The following is an 18,725-nucleotide window of genomic DNA, read 5'->3' on the forward strand; positions in this document are numbered from 1 at the left end:
TACGGTTTCTCTTCAGGCTTTCTATGTGGGGAAGCATAAATATATTTGAGTTCAACTATTACAATTTTCCGCAGCCAGAACTTCTTGATGAACATTGATCTTTTCCTCTTCCTCCATGGAAATGTCTTTTATATTTTTACTTCAAAATATTATTTGGAATTGAGTAGAAAAAGAAGGGAAGAAGGAAAGACTGAGTCAGGGAAGAGAAGAAAGAAAGGGGAAAAAAGGAAAACAGAAGATTATTGGTATATTTCAGTGATGCATTAAAGATAAAATCATTGTTGCTTTAGAGATGTACCTCATCATACCTTATCAAAATTATCATGCCATCTAGTTCTAAGTCTATTTGAAAAATCTTCTGAAAACAAGAAAACAGATATACTTTTAAAACAAAACAATTATAGTATTTTATTGAAAGAAAGAAAATATAGCAGAGTTCAAAAAGCTACACTTGTTATGCTTTATAAGAACAGAGGTTTACACAGGTTTTATGTATGTACACATTCATGACATTATATCACAAAATCAAAGCACCTTTCACTGCCACAGTGTTAGGTAACGAATAAAACTTATCCAAATTAGTCTTTAAAAAAATGTAAACCGATATGGTATATTTTAGGATTATGTACATATTCAAAATGTTTAGATATTTAAAAAATACATTGTTTTCATATGTGCACCACAATTATCTCCAATTCCCAAACTACAATGGTACCAAAATTCTGTTTGTCCAACAACAAAACATGAGATCCTGTAAGTTATCTGCAAACACCAAAGTTAACATTTGATTCTTCATCACACCAGTAAAGTGAAGTGGGTATTGAAATAATTCAGTGCCTCAAATTTTTTCTTATTTTAATTACCTGATTGTTTTAGAGAAAAATAGGGGGGAACTGGATGTTTTAGATCATGTTTTTCTGTTTAATGGAATTCTTGGGCTCTACGAACAACCATTCTGCTCACTGGGGAAAGTTTGGAGTTTGAGCAGATCCATTTTGTATGCAGTATATGTTAGAGTTTTATATATAATTGAGATCATAAAAAGTGTTCTTTTGCTTTAAAATAAGTTTGAAAATACTACTGTGGAAAACTGCTTCAAAATATATTTCATTCGGTTATGCTAACATAGTCTAAGAAACATTCCTGTCCGAACAGGTTCTCACAATTGTGTGGTACCTACACATAATGTCAATGACAACCTCAACTGGAAGTTTACAAAAGACTTTTGTCTTCATTAGTTATATCAAGTGATATAATTCTAAGTTTTTATATACATCTGTTAGGCTAGAAGGACTTTGAATGGAATAATACAATTTTATCATTAGCTAAATACTATGACCAGAGAACGTTATCAGATTTTAGACCAACAAGTAAAAATAGAGAGGTAATCCTTTTTTATGAAATGAATTATTTTAACATATCTCCTTTTAATCTTACATACTACGTTAAATAAAAATAATCACTTCTGAAAATGAGACATACTTATAATTCTGTTCCCTAACTTTAACTCTAATTGTATTTATGTTGTAAACCAAGTGAAAAACATACTTTAGTAATACTTAGTTAAAAAAAAAAAACACTTCGATGAGCACCTTAGAACTAAAATATCATTACAAAACATTATTATTTAAGAAAGTGGATGCCAAGACATAGTCTCTCTCTTATCCTCTTCGAAAATTATCAATACAGCCAAGCATTTTCAAATGCTGTCAGATTTAAAGAGTACCCAAGAGTTCCAATATTGAGGAACTTAAATTTTTTTGAACAAAAGAAACTGCTCTTTTTGCAACCCAAGCAGCCACCAAAAATCTATTTTCACAATCACCAGAGGGCGCCAGTGTCCGCAGCACGACTGGTGTAGGTGTACTCCAACCTTCAGGTGATACTTGAATTTGGACACTGCCAAGCTAAAAATGACTTTAAAAAAAGGAAATTGATAACTTCTAAAAAATTATATTTACATTCTGTAACATCTAGGTAATGTTGTATTATTAGATAAATAAGAGAGTTCACTGGCCATTTCTGGGTAACATTAATTTAACAGGATCTTATTAATATTTCTGAATCAGGAATTGAACGGATATCACTTTTAACAATGAATAAAAAGAGCATTACTAAAACTATTAACACTAACAATTCATTTAGCACCACGTATTTAGCACCAGAATCAATAATCAATATCGATAGTTCACACTTAGTAAAAACTTTAACTGAAAAGAACCTTAAAATGGTAACAAGTATATGGTGGTTTTAATGCATTTCAGCAGCATTAACGAGTGAACTGTTAAACTTTGTAAACTTTTGATTGACCTCTCATAAGACAAAATTATATCATGGCATAATTTTTAAAAATAATTTTGCATGTGTTTAAATATGTCTCTCTCCACACAAATAATGACAATATTATATATATATATATATATATATATATATATATATATATATATACTGTTTATAGAAACTATATATATCAAATATACTGTTAGGCACTGATAGAAATCTAACTTTACTCTCCCTAAACACTTTGGTAGGTAAAAGCTTCCATTTATGTCAAAATTTGCATCCTTTGATACTGAGGAAGACAGGGAATGGTGTTTTACAAAGGGGAGAACACAGAGCACAGGCTGTTACTTTTCCTTCCTGGACACAATCAAATTGCCTGTGTAGCTTATATATTCATTTACTAGCAGGGTATGAAGATAAAGCACTTCAGCTGGTCTAAATGTGTATCAGGTTTGCTTCTGTAGATGTTATAAGTTGATTTAATACAAGCATGTATTAATGAGAAAAATGCACGCTGTTTCAGTCCAAATAGTCTGAGTAAATCGTACTGGGTCAACTTGCCTTCGTGTTTGGTCAGCTCTGTGCTAGAGCTGCACGGATCTTTCGAATGAATGTTTCCACGAAGGTTTCAAGTGAACGCTATGGCGCTGCCAAGTGAAGCTGGTAGGGGAAACCCTGATGGACCACAGAAATCATGACGCTTAGACTACTGAACAGAAGCAAAAATGGTACTAATAAAAATTGTTTCCACCACATTTTAAAAGCAAACTTATCTGTCATAACCAGCAACATTAAGATTGTGCCTACACGACTTAAATACAATTCTGTAAAGAAATCCATCAGTTTAAGAGTTAAAATTGTCATTTTTCCTGATGACATGGAAGCAAAAAAAAAAAAAAAAAAAAAGTCCTGTATTGTGACAGAGTGTTTTCTTTTTTACTGTATAAAGGGTGATCTGAAAACTCTTTGCCATAGAGAGAGGATCTGTACTGTGGAATATGGAGAATACTCTTTCTTTTGAGTGATATGTTTGGAAATGAAAACCTCAACATTGACTGTTTAAAGCTGCTCTTAAGAAATATCCGATACCCAGACTCTTTCTGCTCCTGGGAATTACAGGAAGAAGGAGCCATCTTAGCACCATGGTTGAATGCTGTGAAAAACAGAGCACACTGTGGATATCAGCAAATTTTCATTTGCTTTTGCCTGGAAAATGAAACATTTCACTTGCCTACCTTACGCTACTCACTTTAAAAAGTACACATAGCATAACAAAAATACCCGTTATATTTTCAGCTGAGTTGTTAAGTTACAAATAAATGCATAGCTCTAGTTATGATTTGGAAAGAATTGTGGTGTAAGTTATTCATGCCTAGATCCTAGGTCTTAATCTGGTATGTTTGATGACTTATCTGGATTTCTGATGCATCCAGAGCTTTATATTTAAGACATTTTTTGTCTTAATAAAATACAGAAAGGAGGGAATCCCTTAAATTGTTGCAATTCTAGTTTATAGAATACTTCTAACTTTATAGTTAATTCTAAAAATATATTCATAGACACATTTATTAAACACTTACTGCATTATAGGCACTCTATAAGAAGTTGGGATGAGAATCAGACAGTTTCTGCCAAAGAGAAGCTCATAAAACTTAATTTTTTCCAATAAGTTTCACAATATTAATGATGCTTTTACTATTCATAAATTTTCTATTAATATGGTAACTTTAGTCTCATAGGAACCTCTGTGAAATATGTAGCAAATATCATTATTCTTTTTCAGAACTGAAAAACCAAGCCACACAAGCAATCCAGCAACAGGACTGGAACTGAGAACAGTCATCTTTGTTTAATAGTACTTTTGCTACTTCTATAGAAGAACTCTAGGGAAATGTAAGTTGGAAATACTTTGTAGAGAAAGCATGTAAACCTCCCACTAATTAGCTTTCTCTCCAATTGCCCATAGCTAGATAAAAGTTAGACTGGGGCTTGAATCTTACTTACAACTACTTCTGCTCTCCAGTATAGTCTCCAAAAACATTTATTTTTAATACAGTCTATGTATGTGCCCACAAAAGCAGAGTAGTTTGATATCAAAAACTTTTGGTCACCACATTCAATTTGTAAAAAGGAATCAGACCAATTGGTTGTCATCATGCAAACCCAGAACTCCAGATGGTGGATTTTTCCCTCGTTGACTGGATTTAATTGTCAACTTTCAGTGCCTCCGCCCTAAAAAACTGCAAATGTGTAGAGAATTTTAAACAAGTAGCTTCCTTCTGTTATTTGCACTCTGGAACTAACCCTGTTTGCTTATGCTGTAATTCTATGGAAGCATTACAGAACTTGTGAAAACACACACACACACACACACACACACACACACATACATACACACACACCATAATATAAGATGTCTCGACCCAGATGTTGAATTTTTCTCTCTAATAGCAAATTTCTGAAGGAGGAAACATTGTATTTCCAAACCACATGAGTGAAATTGTCACAGTGACTTTGATTTGATTTCCACAATCCAACTTAATGGAGAACTGAAAAATTATTCTTCTACGTGGACACGGAATTAAGCTTTGCTAAGTAGTCCTTAGCAAATCATCTGAAGAGGGCCACTTTGCCAAACCCTAACCATGCTGTGCATGCAGGATCTTTATGATGATTGGAGGGATGCTCACCAAATAATGATGTGAAGAGATGCAAATGTCCTTGGCATCTCACATGTCTCTGGCACCCTTCACCCCTGCTGACAGGCCTCAGGATATACAAGACTCTCCGGATAAGCCCTTCTGAAGCTCTCACCTGTAATTTTTTGTGCAGTGACCCGGTCTCTGTCACTTTTCATACCTGTCTCCTAAATCTTAATTCTCCTGGGCTTTGTCAGGTTTTTCAGCGTCTTGCCTCCGCCTTCTGAATTCACAACTACTTACTCTGGTACAGTAATCCCTGGGCAGTTCAGACTCTTTTAGTTCCAAGTGGTGTAGCTACATTTTCCTGCTAATCAGAAGCCTTTCATATTACAGTGTTCTCATTACCTGTTTCACCTATAGGTGACCATTGTGGCATCTAGTTCCTCAAACTTACACTGACATCAGTTTGTTAAAAAAAACTGTAATTTTGCAGCGAAATCTTGCATTGTTTCCTGAATATTTTTTTGTGAGCTTCTTGAAGGCAGGAACCGTATCTCATGATTTTTACATTATCAGAACATAACTAACAGAGTGCCTTGCACATAGGAAGCACTCAACACATGATTACTAATTCAATAAAAGAGATTAAGCAAAATGCATGACGTGACCTTACATAAGTTGAGCATATCCTTTGGTGAACCCAAATAAGACAAGATACCTCCAGAATAAAATCCTTGGTTGCTTAATTAAATTATTAAGCCCAGAGATCACTGAATGTTATCTCGTAAATTATCACTTTGTAGGTATTATAGGAATGGGAGCTGAAGATGTCCCAGCACCTCATATATATTTTTAGAATAGTGTAATTTTAAATTTCCCTCAAGTTAACTACTGAATTACATTATTGCCTGTATTACATCATCTATTACATGTCTCTGCATGTAAATATACATATACACCTATGTGTATATGTATATCTACATACATACACATGAATTACAGGTCAAATATATATATTTTATTCCTCACAAATGTAACATCTTCTTTTTGGAAAGTAAGTTTTAGAACTGGATGCCTCAACTATGTCAATACTACATAGACACCATTCTAACTTGGGCTTAGAGGTCAGAAGATAGAAATGGATGTTTTGATTACCTCAAAGATGAAACAAACAAACTAGACAAACACTAATTTATACAAGGAATAATAAAAGGAAAACAAGATTATTATAAAATATGTATAATATGTGCAAAACTCAATATATATATATGCCTATTAGTCCCAGAAAACATTCTGTTTCCTGGAGGAAAAGATAAGCTTATTTAAACCAGTATAGGTAGTTTGATGTTACTCCTGGAAAACAAAGATTATCAGTACAAGAGCCTCCGTAACTTGGAGGGCAAGCAGAACATGGTACTCCTACTTTATAGGGTGCTTCTCCAATCCAATTGCCCCTAAAAAAAAGAAAAAAAGTACAAAGATAACATTAGTGCTCTATTAGTGCTCATTTAAAGAAATGTGCTTGTCCTTAAGCATATGTCTGCATGGATTGACATGTAATGATCTTTTTGAGAAGTTTGTCAGTTTAGAAAGTCACTGAAAATGATATCCATTTCTTTCTTTCTTTCTTTCTTTCTTTTTTTTTTAAGATTTCATTTATTTACTTGAGAGAGGGAGAGACTGGGAGTGAGCCTGAGGTGGAGGAGGTGTGGCGCAAAAGGAGAGGGACCAGTAGATTCTCCAGGGAGCAGGGAGCCCCAGGCTGGATCCCAGGACCTGAGACTATGCCCTGAGCCCAAGGTAGACGCTTAACCCACTGAACCACCCAGGCATCCCTCCATTTCTTATTTACACAGTAACTTATTTTTCTATCATATCTTACTTCTTAAATATTTCTCTCTGCAACACTTAGTATTATCTTAATTTACAGATAAGACGTGAAGCACTACAATGAATGATGACATCATTAGTCATCTGATGCCAGGCTCGATACTCACTCAGTCACCACATCTGTGTCTGCCCTGTAACTGCCTTCTAGAGCATGTTGGCAGGACACACTCCCATTTCTAAACTCCTGCTAATGCTAAGAATGGTAATATATATATGCACTTACTATTTTCTGGGAGGCTTAGAAATGATGAGATAAGCAAGAAGTTGTCATGGTAAGAGATTAAGGGCTCAGGGAAGCAATTAAAGGTGATTTCAAAACCTTTACCTATGTGTAAACTCATAGCTTTTGTTTTTAGTAATACTATTTGTTTTTTGATAATGTTAAACACTGTGTTGTCAATCTTTTCATCTGTATTGATGGCCATGATCATAATACTACATCAAATTCATCATTTACAATAGTCAGAAGTAGCTACAATGTCTTACTTTTCAATTATGAGGGAGGTAATAGATGTATTTTCAATAGCACGGTGATTAGCCCTAAAAATAGCAACATAGCCATATTTTGAAGGAAACTGAATGGTCAGGAGGAAATTTCTTTGTCAGTAGTAAAAAAAGTCAGGGTTGAAGATAAGACAACTGTAAGAAAGAGCCTAAAATATGAAACAGGTGGTTCTCATCTTCTTTACAACCTGAAGAAGCCCAAACAGCGACTCTTAAAGTGAATCTACATAAAATATCTGCTGACATCAGTCAGTTTAAAAATTCAGGATTTGGGATGCCCGGGTGGCTCAGTGGGTGAAGCATCTGCCTTTGGCTCGGGTCAGGGTCCTGGGACTGAGTCCTGCACTGGGCTCCCTGCTCATCCCTCTCCTTCCACCTGCCCCTCCCGCTTCTTTCTGTCTCTCCCACACTCACTTTCTGTCTCCCAAATAAATAAATACACACATAAATAAAATCTTTATAAAAATTCAGGCTTTGATCTACAAAATATTTATGGAGGAAAAGTTACCTATAAAAATGAAATACATGCTGATTAGTGATTCATACCACAAAATGTCATCAGATTCCAAGAACACCCACCTCCATTTAGTTTATTGTATACTCTGCCCTCCGGATAAGATTCCTTGAGTATAATTTGGATAATGACACGTGCTTACTCCAAAACACTCGAGGAGGCCCCTTCTCTTGAGTGTAACTCACTCCTTTATCCTAATCTCTCCTATTCTATATTAATAATCTCATTTCCCTCTATATCTTTATCCAAAGCCCATAAGTGCATATCGGCCAACCTATGCTCTTTTAATGTCATATTTTTCTATTTATTCTACATAACTTTTTGAAATTACACAGCACATATTTTTTGTAACATAAGCTTAGAAATACATTTTATTATGCGTCAAAAGTATTACATATTACAAACTTTTACATAAATCACAGATTTTTACTGAATAGAGGACAATTACATTCAGAAGTAAATCCGTCAACCAATGAACTTATATTATTTATCCTTCCATTTTTTGTTGTATTCCATCTAATTAAAATTCCCTTCTTTCACTCCTTCCCTCCCTCCACCTCTCTCTTTTTTCCCCCCTAAAAAACAGACTTGAGATAGCTTTATATTGGCATTGGAAAATTCACATTCAAATAACAGTCAAGATTTTAAAACTTCTTTCATTGCCTAGGTTTCAAAATAATGGCTTTTTTTTTTACAACAAATTAAGCGTTTTAACACAATATCTTAATCTCTCATTGAAAACAATCCGATATCCCATCAATAATAATATTAGAAAAGTCGAATCAATGTTTAAAAACAAAACAGCTAAACAAATGAAATAAAAATCTCTTTCACCATTTGAGTACTCCTTGGCCTATTTATGTCAAGAAGAAAAGTCTTAATAGGAAAATATAAAGTGTGAAACTGAAAATATCAAGCAAATGCACAGTTTCAATGTTTTTGGTAATGCAAACACATTCTACTTTCCAAACCTAATTATTCCAATAATTATGAAGGGGCACCATGGGGAAAATCGCTATTTTTCTAACTTTGCAAAAACACTGACACTGGCATTTTACCATATAAATGAGTAATGCAGTTATTTGTGAAACGTTTTCTCATTCCCTCCCCATATTGGCAAAGCTGGAGAAAATCTTTGTTTGGGACTTACTTTGGAAGACACCAAGAGTGTCATAAATCCTTTTGCACATTTTGCTATTTACTCCAAATGGGAACAGACTCATGTATAAATATTGGAAGGTTTTATCGTCTCAAGAGTTATTGTTATCAGGAAGGCATTTTATCAAATGTTAACAAATGCTTATTTATACTCATCTTATAAAGAATATTTATAAATATGGCTATATTTTACAATCTTTGATCAATTTTCACAATACACTTTTATGTATGCCATAAAATATAACTAATGAAAAAATTGTGTTTTATTTTTCTTTAGATTTATTTATTTGAGATAGAGACAGAGAGAGTGCACACATGCATACAGGAGAGGGGGAGGGGCAGAGGTAGAGGGACAGAGCTAATCTCAAGCAGACTCCCTACTGAGTGGAGTCTTACCCTGAGACCATGACCAGACCTGAAATCAAGAGGGGGATTCTAACTCAACTGAGTCTCCCAGGCACCCCCAATGAGAAAATTCTAAATTTTCAATACTGAAACTTAAATCATGGCAAAGCTTTAATTTAAAAAGAAGTCACAGCATTTAAATTTTCCCTTCAGGCAGTGAATGACTCCTTAGCCAACTATAAAATTAGTAAACTATAATTTTTAGTTTTACTCTTAAAGGAAGAAGGACTCTGTTTTGCTTTCCCAGTGAAAAAAATAAGCCAACATTCTAGTACTGATAGCTGGGAATAGTGCAGTACTGATAAATTTCCTAAAAGATTCTTCTCTTTTTTTTAAAGAACAGTCAAAAGCCTGAAAGTACAGTATTTATTTTACAATTATCATGACTAAAAAACGGGTGAAGGGAATTTAGTGAGTTTCTGTATCTCAAATTATTTTGCCCACAATTTTAGATAGAAATACCTATCTGTGAAAAATAACTGTTCATCTCATTATTTTTCAGGTGTATGAGGTCACGGGAGACTTGAGGATTAGAGGCTATTATAATTCAATCTTATTCACATTAAAATAACTAGCAGACTGGAGATATTTAATATCATTAAAAGTTCCAAGAAGTAGAAGCCAGCCTAGTACTTACTTTGGGGCATAGTTGCATACCAGGTAAACTGCACGTCGCCACACCGCTCCCCAGACATTCATGTTTTGACAAGTATGAATTGCACATCCTACCCGATTGGAGGTGGCCCAAACCATCTGCAAAAATAAACCAATACATCATTATTGAAGCTAAAGCTAAGAAAATGCATATTCCCCAAAAGAGTAAGAGCATTGTTGAAACTATGAATCAAAAATTAACAAGACAATTGAAATAACCTGTGTATAATGTGTGCACATGGGGCCAAAACATCTCATAGGACATCTGGGGTTGCAATCCTGAGGATATGGGAAAGCATAATCTTTCACCTCATCATACCACGGCTTGACCAACTGGAGAATAGAGCGATATCTAGATACCAAGAAAAAAAAAAAAGAGAGAAAAAGAGAGTGAGAGAACTTAGAGTATAGCATCGTAATTTATTGTGGACTCATGTTAAGTTGTAAGTTAATAGTTCATTTTGCAGATTATTCATGATGACTCAGTAGCAAACCCATACCTCATAATTACCACCATCACCTATTCCTCCAAGTAGGGCCAAGCTTGAAAATGCTCGGGACTAAAGCAAGTGAGACTATATTCGTTTAAGTATATGTCTCGTTGTTTCAAAAAGAAAAATGCGAATTTCAGGAATCTTCATCTTTATCTTGTTTTATATTGTTAAAAATTTCTTCACCAGAATCATATATACAATTAAAAATTAGATAAATAAATTGTAGTTGTGGAACTAGAACTAAATGTGTTTTTTCCCTTAAACTTGATTCACTTTAATTTTAATAATAGCACACCTGATTTTTCTCTTGTATATAGAAGAGAATGGGTCTTTGGAATCTTGGATAATGACATTTCTTGGTGATGGAAAAGTTATCCTATCACTGGGAACAGACTTTCCCATAGTTGAACAGACATATATGAGTATAGATATATGCAACCATGGGAAAGTTTCATAGACACAAGAATGGTTTCTGCCACACTGAAAAAAAATTTTCTGAGGTGGGAGAGTTAGGGTATAGGCTATAACATATGCCTAATCCTTTCAAAGATTCTGTGACGTAAGCAAAGAATACAGGCTAAGAGAGGGTGTTCCAAGAGTGAAAGGGGAAACTGGTCTTACTAGGACCTTTTAACCAATTAAATAATCCTTGAAGACATCTGAAACAGTCCCAGGCCAAGCATCATTGCCTGACACATAGTGAGCACTCAGTAAGTATTTGCTGATATTACTTGAAGGTGGTATCACTCCCCCTTGGGGTCCCTAAGTAATAAAATGTGTGGATGAACAGTATCAGTGAAACTGCTTCCTACCTTCCAGTTCGTACAGAAAGGTTTTGGCCCAAAAATCTCAGTAAATAAGAAGGTCCATGGTCCCAAATGCAAGTAGCTGCCCACGCCTCTGCAGATTTTGCAAGATTTTCATCCCAAACCTGTGAAGGGGAAAAAACCTTGAGCTTTACCAGTTTTGCCAGTAACTGACAAAAGTTAAGAGGAAGAAATGGTACTACGATTTCCTAAAGTTCTTTCAATTCTGGTTTCTTAGACTATTTTCACTAAAGAAAGCAAATTCAGACCATTGATATTAAAAGTTCTATAATGTAATATGATTATATCACAGAAAACATTACTGTTCTTACAGTGTCATCCAAATCTGAAGTCCAAATATCAGTTTTATTAACGGAGGGACTAACAAAAATACCACATCCATCTAGATGTAGCTTGGGGACACATCATACTGACTACTGAATTTTTAATTCACCTGAGTCGACTGATTTTCCTTAGATGTCATCTTCATAACAACGAGGAGCGATGTTATTAATGTATCTTAAAAACTAATATCATCAAATTATTTATTCAAATGGATCTACCCAAATTAATAATGTCTAACATTATACCGCAATTTTTAAAGGTCAAACTATATTGTTGTGTAACAATTCCCAAGGAGCTTTCATATTTTACAACATTTGAATCTTTGGTAGTAATAATAGTATGAGAACTAAATTTTAGTGTGTATGAACTGGAAACAAATTATGGTCAAGAATAATTTGAACTATGCCACATAAGACTTCTTTGAAAATATAGTATATTATAATTCAATTAAGAAAAATAGTAATTGTTCTCAAAAAAGGAAGTTGTTTACATTGATAAGGGTGTTATTGACATATAATAACTTTTATTTAATTAAAAAAACCTGTGGGACAAAATTGAATGAGCCTTAGATTTAATAGATATTTATATTAGTTACCATATAGATTGATATTTTCATTTCTAAAACTGTATGGGGAAATGAAAGCAAGAATTTGTGGACCTGCCAATTATAAATCAACCTAAAATGGTAATCTATTTTATTAGATGCTTCTAGGTACAAAAACACAAAATAGAGAATATTTATAATTCTTGTAACTCAATATACAAAAAATGCATTCAAACATTTTCCCTAGTAAAAATATAATTTAGTAAAGTATTTTTCTTCTCTGTAGAATGGTTTTAATTGAAGTTGATAGTTTGTATCATGACATTATTTCCTAAGTTATTTAAATATTTAAATATTATTCTAGCGCTCTGAAAAAAATTTGTCCGAATTTTGACTAGATAGTAGCATATGTTAGAAGGTAAGAACTTGCATGAAAAAAATACATGTCAATTTTATGATTACTCAAATTCACATGGAGCTCCCCATAGGAAAGTGTATAGATGTTCTTCTACTGATCATTATTTTTCTGTTTTTCATTGTCTCCCTTATTTTATCATTCTTTGATGACTTTCTCCTTCACCAGGTTGTATGGAGTTTAGTAAGACTCACCTACATTAGGGTTGATGGTCATGAGTTCACTTTGAGTTATAAGCTTTCAAGAAACTCATGAGACTGCTTGACTAGGACACAGGGAGGCTTAATTTTACACAAGGATGATGGGATACATATATTTAGTTAAGATAACAATGTATTTAAGGGAAGAGAACTTATTTTAGTGACTTTGAAATAAAACAGGCAAAAATCAAAATAATGGATGAACTTTTCCAGGGACACTTTCATCCCATGAGGCCACCTTCAAAAGAAATTTGTTAGTTACTCTGAAGTTGTTTTAAATTAGGAAAGCAATGTCATCTTACATTTCTAGAATTACATTAAGGTAAACATAAGGTTTGTATAAAATGAGAAGTATTTAGAAAGAATCTGGAGCAATTCTATAGTGACAATGGCCACATCTTAAGGAACTATAACAAGACACACTTTTCTAGAATATCATCTGCCAATTTTGAAGATTAAATTAAATGTGGAAAAACATTACATAATGCCATTTTAGTCAGTGAGCAATCAATGATATATACAGTATCAAAAACTGAAAACACTCTATCATGAGAAACTTTGTACTACAGTTTTCACAGTTACTTAGGTCAGAGATAAGTTTTATGAATTACTGTTTCAAACTCCTCCTTTGTCTTATCTGTAAAAATTTGGGCAAAGTGTATCAACAATGTGAAATAAATTTATAATTAAAGTCACAAGATCTAAGGACTGGAATTAACTTTTAAAAACATTGGGGTGCCTGGGTAGCACAGTCATTTGAGCATAGGACTCTTGATTTCAGCTCAGGTCACGATCTCAGGGTCTTGAGATCAAACTCCAAGTCAGGCTCCACACTCTCTCTCCTGCTCTTCCCTTCTTCCCCACTCTCTTTCTATCCTCTCTAAAATAAATAAATAGGGCGCCTGGGTGGCTCAGTGGGCTAAGCCACTGCCTTCGGCTCAGGTCATGATCTCGGGGTCCTGGGATCGAGCCCCACATTGGGCTCTCTGCTCAGTAGTGAGCCTGCTTCCCTCTCTCTCTCTCTCTGCCAGCCTCTCCACTTACCTGTGATCTCTGTCTGTCAAATAAATAAATAAAATATTAAAAATAAACAAACAAACAAACAAATAAATAAAATCTTTATAAAAAAGTATTTGTTAGGCTGATATTGGATTTATCTAGTATTTATTCTTTTGAAGTTTTCTCAATCAAATATGGATTATAGTTCACTGAACTACAAAATAGCATAATTAATTCACAAAGGAATTCCAGATGGCATGGCATCAAAAAATTATGTCCCCTGATGGGTTCTTAATTAATTGTAATCACTTGGGGAAAAAATGCATCTAAGTATTATTTACATATTGAACTACAATATATACTCAGATCAAGAACTGCTAAGAACACTTTCCTATAGTTTTAGCCTAAAATATAAGCACAGCATGGCACAGATAACACTGACCTGAAAATAAAAATATTGTGTTCTAACCCTAATTATACTACTAAGATCAATTATGGTGAAGACATGTCAATTATTTTCTCCCATTTACCTCATCTGTAAAATAAGATTGGATGAGGTCATTTCTGGGGAACCTTTCATCTCCACTTCTCATGATTTAATATGCCTGAGTAGCACCAGCATCAAAGCCAGTAAGATGTATGTTATACTGGTCTACAACTTGCTCAATTCTAGCCCTTTCCATTCCATAGAGAGGATAAAACCAGATTTTTTTCAAAATAATTAACAATATTTAAAGCTGTTAAGAATTTAGAAGTAATTTACCATGTATAAGTCTATCTTTATACTCATTCATATATTTTAAAAAACTATTTTAGGGGCGCCTGGGTGGCTCAGTCATTAAGCGTCTGTCTTTGGCTCGGGTCTTGATCCCAGGGTCCCGGGACCCAGCCCTGCATCGGGTTCCCTGCTCGGTGGGAAGCCTGCTTCTCCCTCTCCTCCTCCCCCTCCTTCTGTTTCCTCTCTCACTGTGTCTCTCTCTGTCAAATAGATAAATTTAAAAAATCTTAAAAAAAATAAACTTCATATTTTATATGTCAAAATCTGTATTTATCTGAAATATTTCCACTCAAAACATCAGTTTGGATATACAGATGAATCCTTTATGTATGGCTAAAAGCATTTTTACTTTATTAGAATGTTGGTAACAGTTGGGGGGGAATGAACCACAAAGTTCATTCCCAAAAAATATCTTACATGTACAAACCTTATTAAACATGATAAGGGATTTTGATTAAGAAGACAATGTATTTAGCATTACTGATGCCTACATTTTTAGGCATGAGTTTCTATGTATAAATATTACAATAAAAATTTTGGGGAAGATGGTTATGGAGGAGAAGGGATAATCACTTTCTTCTCTCTCCATATTTACTTTGAAGGAACTGATGGGAGGGATTTCTGCCTGTCTCTATGCTCCTGAAGGAAGATGCTAGAGAGACTGATAGGCATGGACTTCATCCCACCCCCCCAGAGAGCTGGTCATTTTGACTCCCCTTGGGAAACATGGTCCAGACATACCCACTGCAGGAGAAGTCAAGGGACTATACTTTTTCTTGCCTCTTTGTCCTCAAATAAGGCTCACACTCATTCTATAGAGAAGGGAAGATCCAGCTTGAGTAGGGAGCTCTGAAATTTAAGAATTACATCAACCACGTCAACTGGTGAAGTTAAGATCTATGTTTGCTATCTGTCTTTCTTCTTGAGTTACAGCTTCCAGGAGTAAATGGGTACATTATTTATCCCCTTAAGATCCAGTGGTATTTAAATTTATTAATATGATGAGAGGTCTTCGAGGTTTGAAAATAGCAAGCAACAATAACTTTATTTAATAACAGTAGGAGATTTCAACAAAAAAATTGTGGCTATAGGGAGTGGTCCAGTATGATCTTCTTTTTCCTATCCAGAATGTCTAAATTATATTGAATGTGGCCAAGCGCAACCATGTGAAAGAACTCCTACAACTTACGAAGTTCAGGAAATGAAGATGTAAATTGCTTAAGCATGTAACTTAACATATAGGTTTCTGGATGCTTGATGGGTAATATATCTGCTGAATTTTTCTAAGTAGGTGCAGCATTTATTTGAAATTATTTTATTTTTTAAAAGATTTTATTTATTTATTTGACAGAAAGACAGAGAGAGAGAGAGAACAGCAAAGCAGGGAGACCAATGTGGGACTCAATCCCAGCACCTAGGGATCATGACCAGAGCCTAAGGCAGACAACAAACTGACTCAGCCACCCAGGCAATCAGAAATAATTTCAATATTGGATCCTGCAAATACAGCAACAGAAAAGAGCACACATGTGCATTCTATGGAATGTCTAGTAAATATGTAACATACTATTTGTTACCTTTCGTTGGAAAAACTAGATATCTGATACCTGGATTTTATTCAACCAGGTTGAACATACTGTATTTTTGGGTTTTGCCCTTCTAAATAGGTAAGATGAGTTCACAATAAATTAAGTTGTAAACACTTAAAATTTGATCTTGCCTCCTAAAAGTGAGGCAAAAATTAAGAATATTATGCATGGAGGAACCTGGGTGGCTCAGTCGGTTAAGCATCTGCCTTTGGCTCAGGTTATAATCCCAGGGTTCTGGGATTGAGCCCCACATCGGGCTCCCTGCTCAGCGGAGAGCCTGCTTCTCCCTCTACCTCTGCCTGCTGCTCTGCCTACTTATGCTCTCTCTCTCTATCTCTCTGTTGAAGAAATAAATGAATAAAACCTTTTTTTAAAAAAATATTATGCATGGATACTTAAAAACATTTACAGGACATGCTAGAAATTAGATATTATGATTAAATTAGTTCACAAAGTAAAGATGGCTTAAAACAGTGTGAGGTGTGTCTTATTGCTCCAAATGCTTTTCTTCCAATCCTTGTTGTTAGAGCCATTTAGTTGGTTGGCCTATAAAAGGACTGATTTATCTTTGTACTAAAATATTCATCATGAACTATTCTACTTGTAAATAAAAGTTAGCATCTTGTCTGCGGCAACCACATAGTTGGACTAAGCCCTAAGAGATATCCCAAATTCAAACTGATGTCATTTAAATATCTGCAAGAGTTGTGGCTCCAAGAAATAGGAGGGGTATGAAAAGAATGTAGATTCTCATCAAGTTTAGAAGTCTTTAGAGCTTGAGCCAAAGAAATACCAAGTCAAATCAAAGAATGTTGCAGTATGGGAGAAGTTTGCTGACTTTCATAAGCAGACAGAAGAATTGAGTAGTGACATGATCCAGCCAGGGATAAGGTTGTTTTGCCAGCCATCCATGAGTTTTGGTATCCACAACACACTGACAGCCAGAATCATGAAGCACATTGACATCTGAAGTATCCATCACAATCAACATCTTGGACAAGAAGTGTACTCAGACTAGAAGGCATCCCTAAAAATTACTTGGGAATACATCCTCACATCTTTGACATTGTTTGAAATGAAATAGTGCTTTTTAAAAAATGGGTAAGATATTTTAAATCCACACATAAGATTTAAATGTAGGACTGTTTGAAAGAATCAAATTTAAGGTATTAGGAAAGAATTTCTGGCTAAGGAACCTGTGTGTACTTGATATTAAAAATCTGTAAAGGTTAAGAAAATGTGCCTATTAAAGCAACAGGTTAGACTTTTAATTTCAACATAAGTACATCAGTGAGTAATTATTTAACGTGTTTTTAAGTTGAAAAATATTTGAAAAATTTTAAATTTTTAAAATAGCACCGCACAATTTAAAACTGAAGAGTCACTGTATTTCTTAGACTTTTAAGATCCTTTAAGGGGAACCTGGGTGGCTCAGTTGGTTGGCTGTCTTCCTCCTGCTCAGGTCATAGGGCCGAGCTACATGTCAGGCTCCCCACTCAGCAGGAAGCCTGCTTTTCCTCCTTCTCTTGCCCCCCACCCTGTTCATGCTGTTTCTCCCTATCTTTCTCTCTCTGTCAAATAAATAAATAAGTAAATATTTTTTTAAAAAAGATACTTAAATGTATGAAAATAATTTTCAACAAATCAATGGAAATACTTTTAAAACCCAGATAAATGAAATGTATACATGCGGCTTAGGAAATTTAATTAATTAAATCTGCTGGTAATAAATATTAAATAAATGTGTCTGTCAGAATCCTAGATTTATAAATAGGACAAAAGATTAATGAATTGTGACTAAATTAAGGAAGAACCAGGAATACTAATTTTGGCCTCTTGAAAGAATCTATTCTGCTCATGGATACTATCTTTGAAGACATAAAATGCTAAAAATAAAAATAACACACTTTGAATTTTCAGAGGCACATTTCTTTTTTTTTTTTTTAAGATTTTATTTATTTGACACAGAGAGAGAGAGATCACAAGCAGGCAGAGAGGCAGGCAGAGAGAGAAAGGGAAGCAGGCTTCCTGCTGAGCAGAGAGCCCGATGTGGGGCTCGATCCCAGGACCCTGGGATCATGACCTGAGCCGAAGGCAGAGGCTTAACCCACTGAGCCACCCAGGAACCCCCAGAGACACATTTCTAAATTGGTTATTGTCATAGATACTATGGTGACAATGCCATTGGAGAGAGTTTGGCGTGTCCCATAATTATGTTGCCATTTCTTGTATATTTTGAAAAAATGTAAAGTTAATTTAGACAGACATGCTTTGAGGTTTTAAAGAAATAACTCATCTAAGACTGTTTGATCTTTTCCTAGGTTAGTCAAATTGGAAAAGGGGTACTGGCTTACGAAAGTGAGAAAGAACCATTACAAAGAAGTTAAGTGATGATAAAATTATTTCCTCTGAGGGCAGCCAAAAGCTTTTAAAAAGCTTCACACGCATGATTGTGGTTCTGATTTGAAATTGGTTGGTTTTTCCCTGTTAGGTAGAAATGTGCCC

General features: G+C 34.6%; 1 protein-coding gene across 2 annotated transcripts in view; it reads right to left on the minus strand.

Moving 5' to 3' along the window:
• Nucleotides 1–382: 382 nt before the first annotated feature.
• PI15 (peptidase inhibitor 15) overlaps nt 383–18,725 on the minus strand; it is a 34,598-nt gene continuing 16,255 nt past the window's right edge. For both annotated transcript variants that reach the window (XM_082719813.1, XM_082719812.1), the window contains exons 3-6: nt 11,357–11,475; nt 10,270–10,402; nt 10,034–10,149; nt 383–6,379 (exon numbers count right to left, since the gene is read on the minus strand). In XM_082719813.1, the coding sequence (XP_082575939.1) occupies nt 6,244–6,379; nt 10,034–10,149; nt 10,270–10,402; nt 11,357–11,475 (504 nt within the window). In that variant the 3' untranslated portion in view covers nt 383–6,243. The remainder of the gene's footprint in view (nt 6,380–10,033; nt 10,150–10,269; nt 10,403–11,356; nt 11,476–18,725) is intronic.

The sequence above is a fragment of the Mustela nivalis genome (assembly GCF_964662115.1).
Source record: "Mustela nivalis genome assembly, chromosome: 2".
Classification (NCBI taxonomy): domain Eukaryota; kingdom Metazoa; phylum Chordata; class Mammalia; order Carnivora; family Mustelidae; genus Mustela; species Mustela nivalis.